The sequence below is a fragment of the Syngnathus floridae genome, chromosome 6 (genome assembly GCF_059516105.1).
Source record: "Syngnathus floridae isolate MCC-2025c chromosome 6, RoL_Sflo_1.0, whole genome shotgun sequence".
Lineage (NCBI taxonomy): Eukaryota > Metazoa > Chordata > Actinopteri > Syngnathiformes > Syngnathidae > Syngnathus > Syngnathus floridae.
Genome location: NC_142418.1, coordinates 16,169,916 through 16,190,968, shown reverse-complemented (window position 1 = coordinate 16,190,968; position 21,053 = coordinate 16,169,916). Strand labels below are relative to the sequence as shown.

At 43.3% G+C, this 21,053-nt stretch overlaps 4 protein-coding genes across 7 annotated transcripts; all 4 read right to left on the bottom strand.

Moving 5' to 3' along the window:
- Positions 1 to 69: 69 nt before the first annotated feature.
- Positions 70 to 5,784, bottom strand: LOC148396911 (high affinity choline transporter 1-like). 4 transcript variants are annotated; one of them, XM_088378361.1, is made up of 11 exons: positions 5,206 to 5,782; positions 4,117 to 4,326; positions 3,984 to 4,046; positions 3,507 to 3,702; positions 3,335 to 3,448; positions 2,144 to 2,299; positions 1,888 to 2,036; positions 1,650 to 1,796; positions 1,222 to 1,375; positions 663 to 880; positions 70 to 601 (listed from the first exon to the last, which is right to left on the bottom strand). In XM_088378361.1, exons 4-11 carry the CDS (start codon positions 3,688 to 3,690, stop codon positions 80 to 82), a joined length of 1,644 nt encoding a protein of 547 aa, XP_088234487.1. In that variant the 5' UTR covers positions 3,691 to 3,702; positions 3,984 to 4,046; positions 4,117 to 4,326; positions 5,206 to 5,782; the 3' UTR covers positions 70 to 79. The 4 variants fall into 4 exon arrangements, with proteins under 4 accessions (XP_088234487.1, XP_088234490.1, XP_088234488.1 ...); XM_088378364.1 differs by having other exon boundaries at positions 1,698 to 1,796; positions 3,984 to 4,326; positions 5,206 to 5,784; XM_088378362.1 differs by lacking the exon at positions 4,117 to 4,326.
- A 529-nt stretch (positions 5,785 to 6,313) lies between these two features.
- LOC148396910 (high-affinity choline transporter 1-like) lies at positions 6,314 to 10,663 on the bottom strand. Its single transcript, XM_088378359.1, has 8 exons — positions 10,124 to 10,663; positions 9,955 to 10,068; positions 9,010 to 9,165; positions 8,753 to 8,901; positions 8,515 to 8,661; positions 8,069 to 8,222; positions 7,358 to 7,575; positions 6,314 to 7,294 (listed from the first exon to the last, which is right to left on the bottom strand). Exons 1-8 carry the CDS (start codon positions 10,305 to 10,307, stop codon positions 6,770 to 6,772), a joined length of 1,647 nt encoding a protein of 548 aa, XP_088234485.1. The 5' UTR covers positions 10,308 to 10,663; the 3' UTR covers positions 6,314 to 6,769.
- A 1,431-nt stretch (positions 10,664 to 12,094) lies between these two features.
- On the bottom strand, positions 12,095 to 17,406 carry LOC148396909 (high-affinity choline transporter 1-like). Its single transcript, XM_088378358.1, has 9 exons — positions 17,134 to 17,406; positions 16,381 to 16,576; positions 16,207 to 16,320; positions 14,966 to 15,121; positions 14,712 to 14,860; positions 14,474 to 14,620; positions 13,966 to 14,119; positions 13,422 to 13,639; positions 12,095 to 13,359 (listed from the first exon to the last, which is right to left on the bottom strand). The coding sequence occupies exons 2-9, from the start codon at positions 16,562 to 16,564 to the stop codon at positions 12,835 to 12,837; spliced, it is 1,647 nt and encodes a 548-aa protein (XP_088234484.1). The 5' UTR covers positions 16,565 to 16,576; positions 17,134 to 17,406; the 3' UTR covers positions 12,095 to 12,834.
- An 888-nt stretch (positions 17,407 to 18,294) lies between these two features.
- Positions 18,295 to 20,706, bottom strand: cfap161 (cilia and flagella associated protein 161). Its single transcript, XM_088378370.1, has 7 exons — positions 20,467 to 20,706; positions 20,154 to 20,243; positions 19,860 to 20,074; positions 19,706 to 19,787; positions 19,275 to 19,433; positions 19,113 to 19,186; positions 18,295 to 18,933 (listed from the first exon to the last, which is right to left on the bottom strand). The coding sequence occupies exons 1-7, from the start codon at positions 20,557 to 20,559 to the stop codon at positions 18,690 to 18,692; spliced, it is 957 nt and encodes a 318-aa protein (XP_088234496.1). The 5' UTR covers positions 20,560 to 20,706; the 3' UTR covers positions 18,295 to 18,689.
- Positions 20,707 to 21,053: the final 347 nt, after the last annotated feature.

The following is a 21,053-nucleotide window of genomic DNA, read 5'->3' as shown; positions in this document are numbered from 1 at the left end:
TCGCCCTCTACTGGACGTACTGCGTCATTACAAAGATGTTGATGTTTGTGTTCAAGTATAGGAGCAGAATAGTGTGAGCCTATAAAGCTGTATTAAAAACATACTTCTTTTCCTCATTAGAAATTGTTGATGCCATCTCCTTCTCTTCTGCCTCAAATTTCTTGTTAAACGCATTGAATACATCCCAGGACTGAGGAATGAGCTGGCGAGCGAAGGCCAGCTCGACCAGCCAGGATACGAGAACGACAGCCGCCAGGGAAAGGAACGCAATCAGAGTCCGGAAAGGAAAGTACTGTGTGATGACGCCATCCCGTTCCCTCCAACCCGGGAAGAGCAGCACAGTAGAGATGCCGAGGGCGGGCTCGCCGCTCAGCCCGCGCAGCAGCAGAGCTATCACGTAGCCGCTGATGGCGCCGTAGCAATTGGCCACTCGGAGGTGCACCACACAAAACAACTGGGGGGTCACGACGCAGTAGAGCAGGTCGGCAGCCAGCACCCAGAGCGCAAGGATGCTGCTCTTGTTGAAGGCCAGACCCGTTCCAGCAAAGCCCACCAGGACCACACTTATCCGGATCACCCACTTAAGCTCCCTATCCGATGCCTACAGAAGAAAAAAAATAATAATTACCCAGAACTACACACACTCACACACACACACGCACCTGCTTTCTCAAAGTCGTCTTGTATATGTTTTGGGTGAACATGGACGCTGACGACAACAAGGATGAGTCCACGGAGGACATCACCGCCGCTGCTAAGGCGCCAATGCCCAACACGGACACCCAGTTGGGTGTGATGTAGCACAGAGCCAATGGCAGGACATTCCCTGCCTCCCCGCGATCATAAGGTGGCGGTAGGCCGTATTCTGTCTGGTTCCAATCTTAGGGAAAAGAAATGATGGTCAATTATCTACGAGGCGTCACTTTGGCACTAATTTGTGTACTTCAGTGTTCCCTCTTACTTTTCAAGTGTCTGTGCAAACACACAAGCTCCCTGTGCACACTGTGCAACAGCTGATTAAAAAAATAAATAGAATATTGTCAATATTGAATATTGAAATATTGAACTTTAACTTGCTCGGGGTCGGATTTTGTTTTGTGTGATCGTTCCTTCCTTTTCTGTAGCGATCCCCTGTCCCATCTTGAGTCTTTGTACGAGGGAACACTGATGCGGTGTCCGGTTACCGCTGCCTCCGTTTTACGAGATGCGCGTTTGCCGTACCTGCGGATGCTGCCGCAGCTCCGATGATCACCGACGGGATTCCCATCAAGAAAGCAGCGCCAGCGGCTGCAAAGCAGGTAACCTGAGCCTTGGATGAGGAAGCCGCTGCCAGGATTCTCTGGTGTAAAGCCTGGTAGGCCAGTCCACCTAAAGCCTGTAACATAACGTTTGTCAAGCGTAACAGTTACTAAATACATAACATGTGCCGACAAAATATATTTATGTGGCTATATATACGCCTGTTTTGGAGCTCAGGTTACTCATTTTCGCTGAGAGGCTTGAGTGCAGAGACGCAATTCACAAAGTTAGCTGTGGGGGGGGTTGAGCAAGAAAAACTGGCAGAGAAGTTACGCTCGATGTTTCTAATGGACTTTTTTAGTGCTCCTAGTACATTGTGGAGACCAACACAAGCACGCAAAATATCTGACCAAAATGAGAAAGTCATCTGTCCATTTCCCTGCATCCTCAAACTTCACCTCCCCGATCCACGAGTGGACGCTTGAATGGTTGAGTTGGGTCGTTGGAACCAAGTCAGTCACCGCAGGACTGAGGATCACGAATGGAATACAGAGCCACTAAAATAAAAAATCAAACATTTGTTAGTCAGTCAATCTTCAGTGAACGCCTTTAATCGCACGACCTTTGCGTCCAACCTCGATGGCTCACCAGGCTGACAAATATGAACGACAATTGGATGATATCAGTGTACGCCACCGCGTAGAGGCCTCCTAAAAATGTATAAATGATGGAGACGGCCGCAGAGATAAGAATGGAGATTGTCGATGAGAGATCCAGGATGATGCTCATTGTTGCCCCTGGAAATTACACACACACACACACAGGAAGAAACCACCAGATCAGCAACACTGAACTGCCATATTTGAATATGGAAGATAAAATCCATTAAAAGTTAATGACAAACCCAGAGCGGCAAGGATGCAGGCCGTCCACAAAATATCACTGATCAAAGCAGGAATCAAAATTGCTGTCGTGAAAAATTGGCCGTAGCGGTTCTGAAATGGGTCCAACATAGTCACGTAACGTTTGGACCTCATTTGTTTTGCAAATAACAATCCTCCTTGAGGAGACAGAAAACATAGTTTAGTGAGAACTAAATTGCTCGTTTTAAATAAACAGCCTGGAGTTATTCAATAGTCAAACTTGGCAAAATATTGACTGAATGTTCATTAACCTTTTAACAGAGTTCAAGTTACAAACGAAAGCCAATTAAAATCAATAAATTCAGCTTGAGAAAAGGGGGCGGGGCTTCATAATAGAAATGATCAACAAAAGAATGTATTGGTTTTTTTTTATTATTATTTCTCTGTTAATGATTACGCTTTTATAAGCCACGTGCGTTTGAGGTAGGAGAAGGCCAAGTTATAACAGAACAGCCATTTTATCTGCTAAGATAAATACGCCTACGTGACCTTCAACGTCTCAGCCCAACGGCTACTTTCATAATATTTACAAAACAAAAACTATAACTCAAAAACTCTTTGTTGGTTGTCAAACGCATTTCATCTTATTCTTAAAAGTCATTTTGACGAGCAAATGAGCATAATGCTGACGTCGAAGTGGAAAAGTTATTAAAAAAAAAGATAATAAAAAAAATGAAAGATCCTCCACGTGTCGAATCAGAGTGGTTGACAAAAAGCCTAGGTACTGCTGTCGAGAATTCGGGGCTCTCCGGATGTCCCTCACATGAGCTGCTTTTTGACCTTAAAGTAGCAGAAGAGTTTTGTTCTTGGGGATTTGGTTTCCACTGAGCGACTCCGAGCTGTTCATTAGGATGGTCAAATGACTTAAGGGGGGAGTGTCTATTTTGGAAGAGCTACCGGTGACATCCACAAAACACTTTTTGAATCATTCATCAGGTAGTAACACGTCACATGACCCTAAAATCTGAGCCCCGTGATCCACCACACAGTAAAGGATCATGAAAGGACACGGTGCTTTCTGATTATACGTGATCAAATGCAAGATTATTTTTTTCCGTTAGATTAAAAACGATGCAATATGAGTAGAATTTATTTGACTTACTAAACTAACAATAATCATTCATTATAAACAAACGTTTCTGAATCAGTTGAGTCCCACTTTAGATACTCACCTAATAGAAAATTCAAAACATATGCAAGAGGACCAAAAGCCCAGACGAGACCTTGAGTCGGAGAGTAAACAGCCTCGGCGGTTCCCATAATGTAACCTCCTCCGACCCATGTCGCTGAAAGGAGAAAAAAATAAATAAAAATAGCAGTGACCCAAAAAAAAAAAAAACTTACCTGTCATGGTAAAAACTCCAATCACGACGTTGATGTTGCGCCCCCCAACGATGGCGACTTCGCTCTTTTGGCCCGTGCATTTCTTCTCCACTTTTTTGGATTTGCATGAGGCCAAGATGCCAGTTAGCAGAATAACGGCATAAAAGGCAATCACAGCCACAAGTCCACCCACATGCACTGCCATGCTCGCATGACACTGCAAACAAATATTGCATTTCAACTTGGTACGTATTAATCAACTTTCTTGCTTGTTAAAAAAAAGGGGGCGGGGTGCTTAACAAACTCATTACCATAATGACACACCCATGAAAACCTGTTCGTGCATGTGGAGTCGTCTGAGGCCGTGTGTCGGGTCTCGCCCCCCCAGGCGTTCAACGTATTTGCAAGTTGTTTGACTACGGATTTTTGTTATTCATCCGACTCCAAATCAACACTTAACACATGAGTTTCTATATCCTAAACCACACCCTGGCGCACCTGACAATTTTGCGGGTTCGTTCTGTCCAAGAGAAGACCAGTAGATCAATCAGATGGGTTGCCCTGTTACAAAGAAACACAATATGAATATTCAAACATGGAAAACATTGTGTGATGATTGGTCGATGGCCACCTCCTCCCCGTCTAGGTGTTATCGCTGAGCGAAGCTGTCCGGCCTCAGCTGTCTGGCGGTTGGGTCTTCCCTGCGAAGCCCGACCACCAGGACGTGGTGTTATTCTCATTTCTCACCGACCCTGAGGTGTTCTCGTCAGGTACTCCCTCTCTGGGCCGATGTTCCTGTGTTGTTTACGTGGATGTGCGTTGTGAACTCTGTCTTGTCACCCTGGGATAGTGAGAAACGTAATTTCGATCTCTTTGTGTGTCTTGACATGCGGAGGAATTGACAATAAAGGAGACTTTGACTTTTGACTTTTTGACTTTGATACATCCTGTTGCACAACACTTGGAAAAAAACAAGTTCATGCAGTTTGCCTGCACATTCTTCGCCACCCACCTACCACTGGAAATTATAATGATATGATTATAAGTCTAACACAGCCTTGATAAAATATGTTTGCAAACTGCCGAAAGCACATTTCCCTTTATTGTACATACGTATTGTCCGAGTCCGTGTCAAAATATTCGCACAACACCCTATATAGGTGACGGCCAGTCAATTAGAATATCAGTATTTCAGTAATTGCATTTCTTTTGTTATTTTCATAAGGGAATTAAAACGTTACTTTTTACCCATACAATTTAGATTTCACACTTGCAGCTATAAATTCATCATGGCTTTAATTGAAAAAAAAAAAATTAAGGTATGCACAACACGTTTCTAAACTAGCAATTTGCGATGAGTTCCTTTTTGAATAACCCTTTTCTCTAAAATATATTAGCGTGTGCGCCCTACCTAAAATCTCGCTTGAAGGCAAGGTAAACATAAATGGTTATGTACCCGAGGCATCCAAACATACGAAAGAGACAGTCTTTTCTTTCTCTCAGAAATTTTAAGAAAATTGTACAAGGTGTTTCTCAAGTACATTTCAAAGTCAAAGTCTCCTTTATTGTCAATTCCTCCGCATGACACAGAGATCGAAATTACGTTTCTCACTATCCCAGGGTGACAAGACAGAGTTCACAACGCACATACAAGTAAACAACACAGGAAAAATAAAACAAGAAGATGAACAATAAGAGAGATAGCACGCTAGCCGCTCACGATGCACAGCAGAGTCCGGAAAGATGACAGTCAACCAGGCCACTGTGAACACGAGCACACAGCAGGCACGCACTGTCCGGTTCGTGGATCCTATCAGGCGAACGCAACCCATCTTGTCGTCCCGCGAACAAACGTACGCCAAGAGAACGGAAGGCACGGCCGGGCGTGCTGGGTTGGCCGCAAGCCTGGCCCGACGTCTCCGCGCTGGCCCCTCTTCCGCTGCCTCGCAGACCCGCTGCCGACGCATCCCAACAATGCTCCAGGACGGAGCAGTCCGAGCTCACGACGCAGTCCAACCGGGGGAGGAAGAGCAGGCCAGTCCGGCGTCGCTCCATGACGAAGCAGTCCGAGCGCCCTTAATCTCTCCGCACCAAAGTCCAGAACGCCATAAAACCCACTTCCGCCGATGTTGAGCAGAACATGCCCGCCGCACTAGTAGCGAGACGTATCACACGAGACGAACACTCACAAAACACCGAACGGGACAGAGAGTGACCACTGCGTGTGCACGCGCCGCCATCTTGTAAATTGTATGTATTTGACATTCACACTAGTTATTTGTTCAAAAGAAATACTTAAGTGACACAAGTTATTCAACATACGTATATGTATATATTATATAAATTTATATGTGTATATATATATACACATATTTTATATATATTTTATTTCTTATCTTGCAATATTCTTGTAGTGCCCTCTGCTGCTCTAACCTAGTCATTACAGTTTCATTAAATGTCTCAGAAGAATGTAAGAGCAATGCATCCAACAATGTGTGACGACAGTTATTTGTGCAAAACAAATGTTCAAGTCACACAAGTAATTATTATATATTTTATCAAGTAAAATTTCCGAAAGGCATGGCATTTCTTGATATAACACATTTCATACACAAGGCAACCACCCAAAGCATTTACAAACAGAACATCTGAAGACGAACCCAAATGTCTTCAGCATACAGAACAACAGAAACTATGGAAGTGACCTTAACTCTTCAAATACGGTTGAAGGGAACTTGCGATGTGCTTGTATCGCCCTCTGCTGCTCCAACCTTGTCATTACAGTTTCAATAATATCACACAACAGAACGCAAGAGCAATGCATCCAAAAATGTGTGACTATTTTATTTTGGGAAAGTACAATTATTAATGAATAGCCTAGCATTTAAACACTGAAAACGTAGAAAAGGCCAGGAGGAAATAACTGTCTGGGGAGAACAATGGCAGTTCTGAGTCCCAAAAGGTCCAATAGCATTTAACTAGGTCAGAGATTAGGAATACAATGCCATCAACTGGATAGTTTGTAGGAATGGGTGTTAAGGAAAAAAGCCTTTGGATAAAATACGGCTTCCGACATTTACATCGGAATGCTAACATTTGAACAGTTACTTGAAAATGTGCGTCTTGGGGAGCCTCTTTTGTTTCAGTACGCGTACGCAGATCAAAACTGCGGGCTCGCGTATACGGCAATATTCAATAGTTTGTAGAAGAAACTACAGCGTAGAAAATATGTACGAATGTGTGCACTAATATGCATAAATTAGGCTTTGGCATATCGTGTTCGCCTATAACGCCGTGTTAAAAACATAATTCTTTTCTTCGTTGAACCTTTGTAGTGGTTTTTCATACTCTTCTTTGACTACCCTTTGCTTGTTGAACGCATCCAACACATCCCAGGACTGAGGAATGAGCTGGCGAGCGAAGGCCAGCTCGACCAGCCAGGATACGAGAACGACAGCCGCCAGGGAAATGAACGCAATCAGAGTCCGGAAGGGAAAGTACTGCGTGATGATGTCATCCCGCTCCCTCCAACCCGGGAAGAGCAGCACAGGCGGGATGCCGAGCGCGGGCTCGCCGCTCAGCACGCGCAGCAGCAGAGCTATCACGTAGCCGCTGATGGCGCCGTAGCAATTGGCCACTCGGAGGTGCACCACACAAAACAACTGAGGGGTCACCACGCAGTACAGCAGGTCGGTAGCCAGCAGCCAGAGCGCAAGGATGCTGCTCTTGTTGAAGGCCAGACCCGTTCCAGCAAGGCCCACCAGGAGCACACTTATCTGGATCACCCACTTAAGCTCCCTATCCGATGCCTACAGAAGAAAAATAATAATAATATCCCAGAACTACACACACTCTCACACACACACACGCACCTGCTTTCTAAAAGTCGTTTTGTATATGTTTTGGGTGAACATGGACGCTGACGACAGCAAGGATGAGTCCATGGAGGACATCACCGCCGCTGCTAAGGCGCCAATGCCCAACACGGACACCCAGTTGGGTGTGATGTAGCACAGAGCCAATGGCAGGACATTCCCTGCCTCCCCGCGATCATAAGGTGGCGGTAGGCCGTATTCTGTCTGGTTCCAGTCTTACAGAGAGGGAAAAGAAATGATGGGTCAATTATCTACGAGGCTGTGTTGATGATCACATTAAAGTGAGAAGTCAAACTGCCTCTTAATGATATTTCTTTAAAGTTAAACTTGAATTCTGAGGCGAAAACTCCCATGGTGCTTTGAAAACATTAGCTCGTCACTTTGGCACTAATTTGGCTGATAAGAGAACCTGCGGATCAGTGTTCCCTCTTGTTCTTCAAGTGTCTGTGCAAACACACAAGGTCCCTGTGCAACACCAGATTAAATAAATGAATAAAATATTGAACTTTAACTTGCTCGGGGTCGGATTTTGTTTTGTGTGATAGCTCATTCCTTTTCTGTCCGTCTTTTGCGCTCTCTCGCAATAATGTAGCGATCCCCTGTCCCATCTTGAGTCTTTGTACTTGGGAACACTAATGCGGATTGCCCGTTAAAACCGGGTGTCCGGTTACCGCTGCCTCCGTGTAACGAGATGCGCGTTTGCCGTACCTGCGGATGCTGCCGCAGCTCCGATGATCACCGACGGGATTCCCATCAAGAAAGCAGCGCCAGCGGCTGCAAAGCAAGTAACCTGAGCCTTGGATGAGGAAGCCGCTGCCAGGATCCTCTGGTGCAAAGCCTGGCAGGCCAGTCCACCTAAAGCCTGTAACATAACAACGTTTCTCAAGCGTATCAGTTACGGTTACAGTTACTAAATACATAACATGTGCCGACAAATTATATTTACGCGGAGTGCAGAGACGCAATTCACAAAGTTAGCTGTAGGGGGGGGGGGGGGGGTTGAGCAAGAAAAACTGGCAGAGAAGTTACGCTCGATGTTTCTGGTGGACTTTTTTAGTGCTCCTGGAAATTGTGGAGACCTACACAGATGTTAGCACGCAGTGACATCCTACAAAAGAAACAATCACAAACATCAAATAAGCAAAATATCTGACCAAAACAAGAAAGTCATCTGTCCATTTCCCTGCATCCTCAAACTTCACCTCCCCGATCCACGAGGGGACGCTTGAATGGTTGAGTTGGGTCGTTGGTACCAAGTCAGTCACCGCAGGACTGAGGATCACGAATGGAATACAGAGCCACTAAGACACAAAATCAAACATTTGTTAGTCAGTCAATCTTCAGTGAAGGCCTTCAATCGCACGACCTTTGCACCCAACCTCGATGGCTCACCAGGCTGACAAATATGAACGACAATTGGATGATATCAGTGTACGCCACCGCGTAGAGGCCTCCTAAAAATGTATAAATGATGGAGACGGCCGCAGAGATAAGAATGGAGATTGTCGATGAGAGATCCAGGATGATGCTCATTGTTGCCCCTGGAAATTACACACACACACACACACACACGAAGAAACCACCGGATCAGCACTGAACTGTCATATTTGAATATGGAAAATAAAATCCATTAAAAGTTAATGACAAACCCAGAGCGGCAAGGATGCAGGCCACCCACAAAATATCACTGATCAAAGCAGGAATCAAAATTGCCGTTGTGAAAAATTGGCCGTAGCGGTTCTGAAATGGGTCCAACATAGTCACGTAACGTTTGGACCTCATTTGTTTTGCAAATAACAATCCTCCTTGAAAAGACAGAAAACATGGTTAAGTGAAAACTAATTAGCTGTTTTTAAATAAAGAGACTGGAGTTATTTAATAGTCAAACTTGGCAAAATATTGACTGAATGTTAAAAGTTCAAGTCCCAATGATCGTCACACACATATCTGGGTGTGGTTAAATTTGTCCTCTGCATTTAACCCATCCCTGTATGATTCTCATCCATCCCATGGGGGAAAGTGGAGCAGTGAGCAGCAGCAGTGCCGCGCTCAGGAATCATTTGGTGATCTAACCCCCCAATTCCAACCTTTAATGCTGAGTGCCAAGCAGGGAGGCAATGGGTCCCATTTTTATAGTCTTTGGTATGACCCGGCCAGGGTTTGAACCCACTACCTTCCAGTCTCAGGGAGGACACTCTACCACTAGGCCACTGAGCTGGTTTATTAAACTTTTAACAGATTAAAGTTAAAATCAGTAAATTCAGCTTGAGGGAAGTGGGCGGGGCAACATAATAGAAAAGATCAACAAAAGAATTTTTTTTTTTTATTATTTCTCTGTTAATGATTACGCTTTTATAAGCCACGTGCGTTTGAGGGAGGAGAAGACCAAGTTACAACAGAATAGCCATTTTATCTGCTAAGATAAATACGCCTACGTGACCTTCAGCGTCTCAGCCCAACAGCTACTTTCATAATATATAATAAGTCTATAAGTTTATTTATTTTTAATATAAGCAGAATTTATTTGTCTTAATAAACTACCAATAATCATTCATTATAAACTGAATCGCTTGAGTCCCACTTTAGATACTCACCTAATAGAAAAGTCAAAACATATGCAAGAGGACCAAAAGCCCAGACGAGACCTTGAGTCGGAGAGTAAACAGCCTCGGCGGTTCCCATAATGTAACCTCCTCCGACCCATGTCGCTGAAAGGAGAAAAAAATAAATAAAAATAGCAGTGACCCAAAAAAAAAAACTTACCTGTCATTGTAAAAACTCCAATCACGACGTTGATGTTGCGCCCCCCAACGATGGCGACTTCGCTCTTTAGGCCCGTGCATTTCTTCTCTACTTTCTTGGATTTGCGTGAGGCCAAGATGCCAGTTAGCAGAATAACGGCATAAAAGGCAATCACAGCCACAAGTCCACCCACATGCACTGCCATGCTCGAATGACAATGAAAACAAATACTGCATTTCAACTAGGTACTTTTTAATCAACTTTCTAGCTTGTTAAAAAAGGGAGGCGGGGTGCTTATCAACCTCTTTCCCATCATGACACACCCATGAAAACCTGTTCTTGCATGCGGAGTCGTCGGAGTCCGTGTGTCGGGTCTCGCCCCCCAGGCGTTCAACTTGTCTGCAAGTTGTTAGGCTACGGATTTTTGTTTTTCATCTGACTCCAAATTGCGATCAACACTTAACACATGAGTTTCTATATCCTAAACCACATCCTGGCGCACCTTACAATTTGGCGAGTTCGTTCTGTCAAAGAGATGACCTGGGGATCAATCAGACGGGTTGCCCTGTTACAAAGAAACACAATATGAATATTCAAACATGGAAAACATTGTGTGATGATTGGTCGATGGCCACCTCCTCCCCGTCTTGGTGTTATCGCTGAGTGAAGCTGTCCGGCCTCAGCTGTCTGGCGGTTGGGTCTTCCCCGCGAAGCCCGACCACCAGGACGTGGTCGTTTCTCACCGACCCTGAGGTGTTCTCGTCAGGTACTCCCTGTCTGGGCCGATGTTCCTGTGTTGTTTACGTGGATGTGCGTTGTGAACTCTGTCTTGTCACCCTGGGATAGTGAGAAATGTAATTTCGATCTCTTTGTGTGTCTTCACATGCGGAGAAATTGACAATAAAGGAGACTTTGACTTTTGACTTTGATACATCCTGTTGCACAACACTTGGAAAAAAACAAGTTCATGCAGTTTGCCTGCACATTCTTCGCCACCCACCTACCACGAGCACTCCTACTACCGGAAATTATAATTATATGATTATAAGTCTAACACAGCCTTGATAAAATATGTTTGCAAACTGCCGAAAGCACATTTCCCTTTATTGTACATACGTATTGTCCGAGTCCGTGTCAAAATATTCGCACAACACCCAACACAGGTGACGGCCAGTCAATTAGAATATCATTATTTCAGTAATTGCATTTCTTTTGTTATTTATAAGGGAATTAAAACGTTTCGTTTTACCCATACAATTTAGATTTCACACTTGCATCTATAAATTCATCATGGCTTTAATTGAAAAAAAAATTAAGGTATGCACAACACGTTTCTAAACTAGCAATTTGCGATGAGTTCCTTTTTGAATAACCCTTTTCTCTAAAATATATTAGGGGTTGCGCCCTACCTAAAATCTCGCTTGAGGGCAAGGTAAACAAACATACGAAAGAGCCAGTCTTTTCTCAGAAATTTTAAGAAAATTGTACAAGGTGTTTCTCAAGTATATTTGACATTCACACTAGTTATTTGTTCCAAAGAAATACTTAAGTGACACAAGTTATTCAATATATATATATATATATATATATATATATATATATATATAAAATATTGAAATATAAAGTATTGAAGTGAAATTGTCACTTGAGTATTTCTTTTGAACAAATAACTGGTGTGCACGTATATGACTCTTGCAATATTTTTGTATTGCCCTCTGCTGCTCTAACCTAGTCATTACAGTTTCATTAAATGTGAGAAGAATCTAAGAGCAATGCATCCAACAATGTGTGGCGACAGTGGTACCTCTACTTACGAACTTAACTGGCTCCACAATTGGTTTGCAAGTAGAAACGTGCAAATAGAAGCAATATTTTCCATAGGAATCCTTTTTTAAGTCAATTTGACGTTGTTTTCCATAGGAATCAATTATTTAAGTAAATTTGACATGCACGCTAGTTATTTGTGCAAAACAAATGCTCAAGTCACACAAGTAATTACTATATATTTTATCAAGTAAAATTTCCGAAAGCCATGGTATTTCTTGATAACACATTTCATACACAAGGCAACCACCCAAAGCATTTACAAACAGAACATCTGAAGACGAACCCAAATGTCTTCAGCATACAGAACAACAAAAACTATGGAAGTGACCTTAACTCTTCAAATACGGTTGAAGGGAACTTGCAATGTTCTTGCATCGCCCTCTGCTGCTCCAACCTTGTCATTACAGTTTCAATAATATCACAACAGAACGCAAGAGCAATGCATCCAACAACGTGTGACTATTTTATTTTGGAAAAGTACAATTATTAATGAATAGCCTAGCATTTAAACACTGAAAACGTAGAAAAGGCCAGTAGGAAACAACTGTCTGGGGAGAACAATGGCAGTTCTGAGTCCCAAAAGGTCCAATAACATTTAACTAGGTCAGAGATTAGGAATACAATGCCATCAACTGGATAGTTTGTAGGAATGGGTGTTAAGGAAAAAAGGCTTTGGATAAAATACGGCTTCCGACATTCAAATCGGAATGCTAACATTTGAACAGTTACTTGAAAATGTGCGTCTTGAGGAGCCTCTTTTGTTTCAGTACGCATACGCAGATCAAAACTGCGGGCTCGCGTATACGGAAATATTCAATAGTTTGTAGAAGAAACTACAGCGTAGAAAATATGTACGAATGTGTGCACTAATATGCATAAATTAGGCTTTGGCATATCGTGTTCGCCTATAACGCCGTGTTAAAAACATAATTCTTTTCTTCGGTGAACGTTTGTAGTGGTCTTTCATACTCTTCTTTGACTACCCTTTGCTTGTTGAACGCATCCAACACATCCCAGGACTGAGGAATGAGCTGGCGAGCGAAGGCCAGCTCGACCAGCCAGGATACGAGAACGACAACCGCCAGGGAAATGAACGCAATCAGAGTCCGGAAGGGAAAGTAGTGCGTGATGACGTCATCCCGCTCCCTCCAACCCGGGAAGAGCAGCACAGGCGGGATGCCGAGCGCGGGCTCGCCGCTCAGCACGCGCAGCAGCAGAGCTATCACGTAGCCGCTGATGGCGCCGTAGCAATTGGCCACTCGGAGGTGCACCACACAAAACAACTGAGGGGTCACCACGCAGTACAGCAGGTCGGTAGCCAGCAGCCAGAGCGCAAGGATGCTGCTCTTGTTGAAGGCCAGACCCGTTCCAGCAAGGCCCACCAGGAGCACACTTATCTGGATCACCCACTTTAGCTCCCTATCCGATGCCTACAGAAGACAAAAAAAATAAATCCCCTAGAACTAACACCCACACACTCACACACACGCACCTGCTTTCTCAAAGACGTCTTGTATATGTTTTGGGTGAACATGGACGCTGACGACAGCAATGTTGAGTCCATGGAGGACATCACCGCCGCTGCTAAGGCGCCAATGCCTAACACGGACACCCAGTCGGGTGTGATGTAGCACAGAGCCAATGGCAGGATATTCCCTGCCTCCCCGCGATCGTAAGGTGGCGGTAGGCCGTATTCGGTCTGGTTCCAATCTTAGGGAAAAGAAATGATGGTCAATTATCTACGAGGCGTCACTTTGGCACTACTTCAGTGTTCCCTCTTATTTTTCAAGTGTCTGTGCAAACACACAAGCTCCCTGTGCACACTGTGCAACACCTGATTAAAAATATATATTGTCAATATTGAAATATTGAACTTTAACTTGCTCGGGGTCAGATTTTGTTTTGTGTGATCGTTCGTTCCTTTTCTGCAATAATGTAGCGATCCCCTGTCCCATCTTGAGTCTTTGTACGAGGGAACACTGATGCGGTGTCCGGTTACCGCTGCCTCCGTGTAACGAGATGCGCGTTTGCCGTACCTGCGGATGCTGCCGCAGCTCCGATGATCACCGACGGGATTCCCATCAAGAAAGCAGCGCCAGCGGCTGCAAAGCAAGTAACCTGAGCCTTGGATGAGGAAGCCGCTGCCAGGATCCTCTGGTGCAAAGACTGGTAGGCCAGTCCACCTAAAGCCTGTAAAATAACAACGTTTGACAAGTGTATCACTTACGGTTACAGTTACTAAATATATAACATGTGCCGACAAACTATATTTACGCGGCTGTGCCGGCTAAATATATGTACGCCTGTTTCGGAGCTCAGGTTACTCATTTTCGCTGAGAGGCTTGAGTGCAGAGACGCAATTCACAAAGTTAGCTGTAGGGGGGGGGGGTTGAGCAAGAAAAACTGGCAGAGAAGTTACGCTCGATGTTTCTGGTGGACTTTTTTAGTGCTCCTGGAAATTGTGGAGACCTACACAGATGTTAGCACGCAGCGACATCCTACAAAAGAAACAATCACAAACATCAAATAAGCAAAATATCTGACCAAAACAAGAAAGTCATCTGTCCATTTCCCTGCATCCTCAAACTTCACCTCTCCGATCCACGAGTGGACGCTTGAATGGTTGAGTTGGGCCGTTTGTACCAAGTCAGTCACCACAGGACTGAGGATCATGAACGGAATACAGAGCCACTAAAACACAAAAACAAACATTTATTAATCGGTCAATCTTCAGTGAAGGCCTTCAATCGCACGACCTTTGCGCCCAACCTCGATGGCTCACCAGGCTGACAAATATGAACAACAATTGGATGATATCAGTGTACGCCACCGCGTAGAGGCCTCCTAAAAATGTATAAATGATGGAGACGGCCGCAGAGATAAGAATGGAGATTGTCGATGAGAGATCCAGGATGATGCTCATTGTTGCCCCTGGAAATTACACACACACACACAGGAAGAAACCACCAGATCAGCAACACTGAACGGTCATATTTGAATATGGAAAATAAAAAACATTAAAAATAAATGACGAACCCAGAGCGGCAAGGATGCAGGCCACCCACAAAATATCACTGATCAAAGCAGGAATTAAAATTGCTGTCGTGAACAATTGGCCGTAGCGGTTCTGAAATGGGTCCAACATCGTCACGTAGCGTTTGGACCTCATTTGTTTGGCAAAAAACAATCCTCCTTGAAAAGACAGAAAGCATAGCAAAGTGAAAACAATTTTTTTTTTTTTTAATAAAAAGCCTGGAGTTATTTCATAGTCACACTTGGCAAAATATTGACTAAATGTTCATCAATCTTTGAACAGGGTTCAAGTTACAAAGGAAGGCCAATTAAAATCAGTACAGAGGGAAGAGGGCGGGGCTTTGTCATAGAAACAATCCACATGCATTCATCCTAAAGAATGTATTTGGTTTTTTTATTTTTTCACCGTTAATGATTCCTCTTTTATAAGGCACGTGCGTTTGAGGGAGGAGAAGGCCAAGTTTATCTGCTGAGATAAATACGCCTACGTGACCTTCAACGTCTCGGCCCAACAGCTACTTTCATAATATTTAAATCCGATTAGCTTTGTTGTTATCGTGTGGCATTTTAGGTTATAGAAAGAGCACAAAAACTCTTTGTTGGTTGTCAAACGCATTTCATCTTATTCTTAATAGTCATTTTGACGAGCAAATGAGCATAATGCTGACGACAAAGTGGAAAGGTTATTAAAATAAATAATAATAAAAAAAATGAAAGATCCTCCCAAGTGTCGAATCAGAGTGGCTGACAAAAAGCCCAGGTACTGCTGTCAAGAATTCGAGGCTCTCCAGATGTCCCTCACATGAGCTGCTTTTTGACCTTAAAGTAGCAGGAGAGTTTTGTTCTTGGGGATTTTTTTTTTCCACTGAGCAACTCCTTTTCGTCAAATGACTTAAGGGGGGGAGTGTGTGTGTGTGTGTGTGTGTGTGTGGGGGGGGGGGGCAAGTCTATTTTGGAAGAGCTGCCGGCGACATCCAAAAAACACTTTTTGAATCCTTCGTCAGGTATTAACATGTCACATGACCCTAAAATCTGAGCCTCGTGATCCACCACACTCTCGTAAAGGATCATGAAAGGACACGGTGCTTTCTGGTTATACGTGGTCAAATGCAAGATTATTTTTTTTCTGTTCAATTAAAAACAATGCAATATAAGATGAATTTATTTGACTTAATAAACTAACAATAATCATTCATTATAAACAAACTTTTCTGAATCAGTTGAGTCCCACTTTAGATACTCACCTAATAGAAAATTCAAAACATATGCAAGAGGACCAAAAGCCCAGACGAGACCTTGAGTCGGGGAGTAAACAGCCTCGGCGGTCCCCATAATGTAACCTCCTCCGACCCATGTCGCTGAAAGAAAAAAAATATATATATAGCTTCTTAGTGACCAAAAAGAAAGAAAAATCTTACCTGTCATGGTAAAAACTCCGATCACGACGTTGATGTTGCGCCCCCCAACGATGGCGACTTCGCTCTTTTGGCCCGTGCATTTCTTCTCCACTTTCTTGGATTTGCGTGAGGCCAAGATGCCAGTTAGCAGAATAACGGCATAAAAGGCAATCACAGCCACAAGTCCACCCACATGCACTGCCATGCTCGCATGACACTGCAAACAAACAGGAGCCAACATTGAACACAAAGTTGATGTGGAGGAAAATTACACGGAAGCATAAATGTCGGTGCCCACTAGCGGTCAGTTGAGTTTTAAATTGTCAGGAAACGGACGGTTAATGTCGGAGTAAAACAATATATTATAATGTCAATATATTGGACTTTATCGATATATAGTCTAAAAAACTGTTATCACGAAAATTAATGGCGACAAAGAGGGAAAAAAAACGCCCATAAAAAAACCCGGATAAAATTACCGGGGCGATCATTAGGTTTAAGTAAGCGTCCGGAAACATAAATTTTTGTGGCCATTACTGGTAGTTTTCTGACATCAAATGATGTTAAGCTTTTTCTTTTGGCCTGGGGTAAGAAGATGTAGAATTGGGGCAATCCATTTAATATGATCAGATTTTTAACGGTCGCAAGATTTTTCGCGTGCACGTGCACATGCTTTTAAAATACATCGCTTGTGGCCTATACATTACATCCTGCCCCCAAAATAGACATCGGGCGAGATATTCAAATTAAAACATATTTAACGTTCCAACTCACCGCTACGCGAGAGAGGTAGAAAGGTTTGTTGCTTCTGCTGCTGCTGCCTCCTCTCCTCTCCTCTCCTTCTACATCTGCACCCCCCTTCACTAGGTTATCCACCCTGAAAGCGCGACTCCCTCCTCTCTATTGTTCGTCCTCGGCCAGCTGCCCTCATGTGCTGCGTTCGCATGCCGTCACGGCGAGTGGAAAATTTCTAAAATACTCCGAACCCACGCCTGCCGGTTACGCACCACGGCAGTGTCGACGTCAGAAGCATGCGACAATGGCCACCTGACATTCGCTCGGCAGAGGTCGGTTTTTATTTTTTTTCCTGGTTTTATGAAGGCCGCATCATTCACTTAAAATGTTTGTTAATGATTAATCCAACGAGCAGCTATGCATGTTTCAGAAATAACATTTGCGCAATACCTGTAAATGCACTGAACGTGAACATACATAATCAATGATTTAATGGCAATTAAATAATAAACGACGTGGCTGTTTCCAACACTGACCCCTGGTGGACACCACGAGATATTAATATGACCCATCCAGCTTTAAAAAAATAAATACCCCATTGAAATTTAACCACCTGCCAAGAGATAGAGTTTGGGAAAATAAATATAGCAAGCTTTATGATTTTGTATAGTTCTGTTCCACATCACAATCAATGTGTGTTCCTGGACCCAACCTAACTGTTTGCACTGGTCAGTATTGAGCAGCCAAAAACATCCACGATTTATGGCACGATTTCCAAGCGAGGCGTGCAATCCCAATAATCGCTCAGGATTATTTTTTGGAGATCTTTGACAATTATTAATATTTGATGTGGCGAGGCTGCTGGCTATAAATTAATGCACATCAACTTCACTGAACTTCATAAAGTGACGACCTATATCGACTATTTGACCTATTTATACTATTTGGGAAAAATAAAACAAAATTCAATTTTTGATATTTCAGGCTGGCCTGTGACTTGCATGCTAACACAAACACACGCACAAACACACTTAATATATGTTGACTCACCAGTTTTCGAGACTTGGAAAACTACTGCTTCCTCTCCTTATCACACTTGTCCATCTCCAATTATACTTGGAAACTGGCCACACCCATAAAGGATCTGACTACGCACATAATAAAACAGTTTTTCCCCCAGGAAAAAATAAGCAGGCGAAATTGCCAGTAAAAAATGTTGGGAACATTTCAATTTTTGACACACTTATATACACATCTGGACAATATAGTGTTCAGGTAACCTAAAGGCATGACAAGATGTTTTTTTCCCGAGCAGGACTCAAGGGAACATAAGTTCCTCTAACATGCCAGCAACAAGCCATTATAGGCCCGAAAGCTGTAATAATGTTTTTTTTCCCAGAGTGTGGGAAAAATACTTCACCATGGGTTTCCATATCACATTTTCTATTATTGTTATTTTTAGGAATCACAATAGATGACCACCCCTCGTGTTTGAGAAAACTTCTCAAATTCTAATGGGAACATACATTGGACATTGGTGGACAGAGTTTGTGTGTGGGGGCATCCAAATATAGAAAACATTATCTTTCTTTTTTTTAAGAATCAAACCTGTCTTCCCTATAGTTACACACACTACATCTGAGAAACTCCGTTGGATCGTCTGGGTTTTCCCGCGGTAACGTTATGCAGTTGCCCTCGGATTTCAGGCGATTGAGAAGCAGGAGGCCGTCCCCGGCCGGGTCACCGGTGCACAGGATCCAGTGGTTATTGGCTTTTTCAGCTTTGTGACCGTCCAAGAAAGTATGGGCGGTCACCTCATATTCAGTGCCGTACGTGGTGCTGCCGGAGGGAGAAGAAGGAATCAAAGATTGCATGGGCACTTAAAATAATTGAACGCCAATGTTGATTAAAAAAAGTACGGTGGCTCTAAAGAATAAAAAAGGCTTAGAATTCCGCACACGACAAGGGCCGTGTTAATTTTTTAGAGGTGAGAGATCAGGGCCAGGTCATTATAATACCCTGGGACAAGATGTTCCGTGATAGCCAGAGCCTGGTTGGTCTTGCAGTGGAAGACGACCACGTTGACATTGGCCTACGAAAGAAAACAAAGGGCAACCTGGTAGGAATTGCTGAGATCGCAAACAGGTGAAATATTTAACCAACAAGTTAAAGAAACTCACAGGTACAGGCAGACCTTCGTGCTCGAGCCTTTCCTGAGGGTCAAAGTGCACCAACTTCCACCAGGATTGGAAGCACTCGCTATTGTCCAAGTTAACCTCCTGGAGACGAGACCTCACAGCGGACTTCCGGAACGTCTTCACGTCACTCGTTAGGTACATCTGAAAAGGAAATCGGAAAAAGTGGCCATTTAAAAACAACAAAATGCAAGTTGTGACAATATACTGGTATATATATTTTTTCAAATGCTTATGAATAATTGAACTACTTTAATACAGTTATATATTGGAAATAGATTATTTAGAAATAGATTCGTCTTTAATTTAATCATACAAATAAGAAATTGACAACTGTTCTCATGTTGCCGTAGTAATATTAAATATAAATATTTTTAGTTTGAGTTTTTTTTGGGGGGGATTAGAGAGTCACTTACGCTGCCGGTGAAGTCACTTGTTGTTTTCAGGGCAAAACTTTGCTCATAATGCAACGTTTCTCCTTCAGGAGTGCCATCAACGCTGCCATCAATAAAAGCAACGTTACAAGATTCCGCTGACGCAACGCGTGTGTGTGTGTGTGTGTGCACGTACCTGGTAATAATGAATGCCGTGCGCACGCAGGGCTGAACGCTTCTACCTGCACTGACTCCACACGGGCTTTTAATAGCAGGAGAAGGAATCTTGGTCATGTGGTTAATGTGCGCGTTGATACCCAGTGTTAAACACTGGCCAAGGTCACCGATGTTCAACAACATCACAACATCTCCAAAGTGCAGTGCACCATCCGTTGTCACGCTCAGTTTCACCTGGACACACATTGACATCCATCATCATCATCACCATCATCATCATCACTCATTTAGTCATTTTAGTGCATGATGGTACCGGACTGAGGATGTTGCTCCTGAGGGTGTCCACTCTCTGGGCGATCAGCTCCCCCTTTTCTTGTTTACGCAAGAACTTGTTCTTCACATGCTGTAGTAGAAAGACACATTAAACCTGTTGTATGATTTAGAAATATGGATGATGGGTGGATGGATAAAAAATGGCTATACATAGGTGATAGAGGTAGGAAAATTAAAAGATACTTATATCTTTAGATTGATGTATTCGTTTGGTTTCTCCGTCGCGTCGGTGAAATCCTCTTCGAGTTCTAAACAGTAGCTAAACAAACCTAAATATCGATTTGAGCACAAACCTCTTCCAAGTGCTGTTCCTCCCTCCAGTTTCCAATTTTCACGCTCGTGCGGTAGGTTTTAAATTCGGGCACGGAGGTCATTTTGTTCGCCATGTTGTCGTTTGCTTGGGATCCAATTTTAAACACAAAAAGCTCGCGGGATGGTTTCTATGGCAACGTCTAACCAACCCGGGTTGACAACAAACGCCGCTAGAGGTCACCAAATATCAGAAACACAACGGAGGAAAGCCAAGCGATGTACTTTACGCATGCGTATAAAAAGCGTGTCATCCTTTGACGTAAAAAATGACGTCAGTTGGGTGTCGTTTGTGGCGTGTGTGACGTCAGGAAGCTTACCGCAGACGCTCTTATAAAATTTACAAATAACCAATCAAAGTGTGTGTTAATGAGTATACGCCGTCACATTACTGTATAAATACACACTCCTATATACTATATATACTGAACTATATACAATAAAATGTGCCCAAAATTTTGGCATCTACTGCAGTTGGTTTATTTCATTAGCTCCTTTACCTTTTTTCCCAGAAGTTTTTCCTTCTTTTGATTGTAGTTTGGACCATGTGATGTCCTCTCTGATCTGCGCT

Excerpts from the sequence above, each read along its gene's own strand:
- LOC148396909 (XM_088378358.1), bottom strand. The coding sequence starts at position 16,564 with ATGGCAGTGCATGTGGGTGGACTTGTGGCTGTGATTGCCTTTTATGCC. Across the intron at positions 15,122-16,206 it reads TGTTTTGAATTTTCTATTAG|GAGGATTGTTTTTTGCCAAA; the intron begins GTGAGTATCTAA and ends TGTCTTTTCAAG. Across the intron at positions 13,360-13,421 it reads AGACGTCTTTGAGAAAGCAG|GCATCGGATAGGGAGCTAAA; the intron begins GTGCGTGTGTGT and ends TGTCTTCTGTAG.
- cfap161 (XM_088378370.1), bottom strand. The coding sequence starts at position 20,559 with ATGGCGAACAAAATGACCTCCGTGCCCGAATTTAAAACCTACCGCACG. Across the intron at positions 20,244-20,466 it reads AGGAACAGCACTTGGAAGAG|CATGTGAAGAACAAGTTCTT; the intron begins GTTTGTGCTCAA and ends TTTCTACTACAG. Across the intron at positions 20,075-20,153 it reads GGAGCAACATCCTCAGTCCG|GTGAAACTGAGCGTGACAAC; the intron begins GTACCATCATGC and ends ATGTGTGTCCAG.
- LOC148396910 (XM_088378359.1), bottom strand. The coding sequence starts at position 10,307 with ATGGCAGTGCATGTGGGTGGACTTGTGGCTGTGATTGCCTTTTATGCC. Across the intron at positions 10,069-10,123 it reads TGGAGTTTTTACAATGACAG|CGACATGGGTCGGAGGAGGT; the intron begins GTAAGTTTTTTT and ends TTCTCCTTTCAG. Across the intron at positions 9,166-9,954 it reads TGTTTTGACTTTTCTATTAG|GAGGATTGTTATTTGCAAAA; the intron begins GTGAGTATCTAA and ends TGTCTTTTCAAG.
- LOC148396911 (XM_088378361.1), bottom strand. The coding sequence starts at position 3,690 with ATGGCAGTGCATGTGGGTGGACTTGTGGCTGTGATTGCCTTTTATGCC. Across the intron at positions 2,300-3,334 it reads TGTTTTGAATTTTCTATTAG|GAGGATTGTTATTTGCAAAA; the intron begins GTGAGTATCTAA and ends TGTCTCCTCAAG. Across the intron at positions 2,037-2,143 it reads CTGCATCCTTGCCGCTCTGG|GGGCAACAATGAGCATCATC; the intron begins GTTTGTCATTAA and ends TGTAATTTCCAG.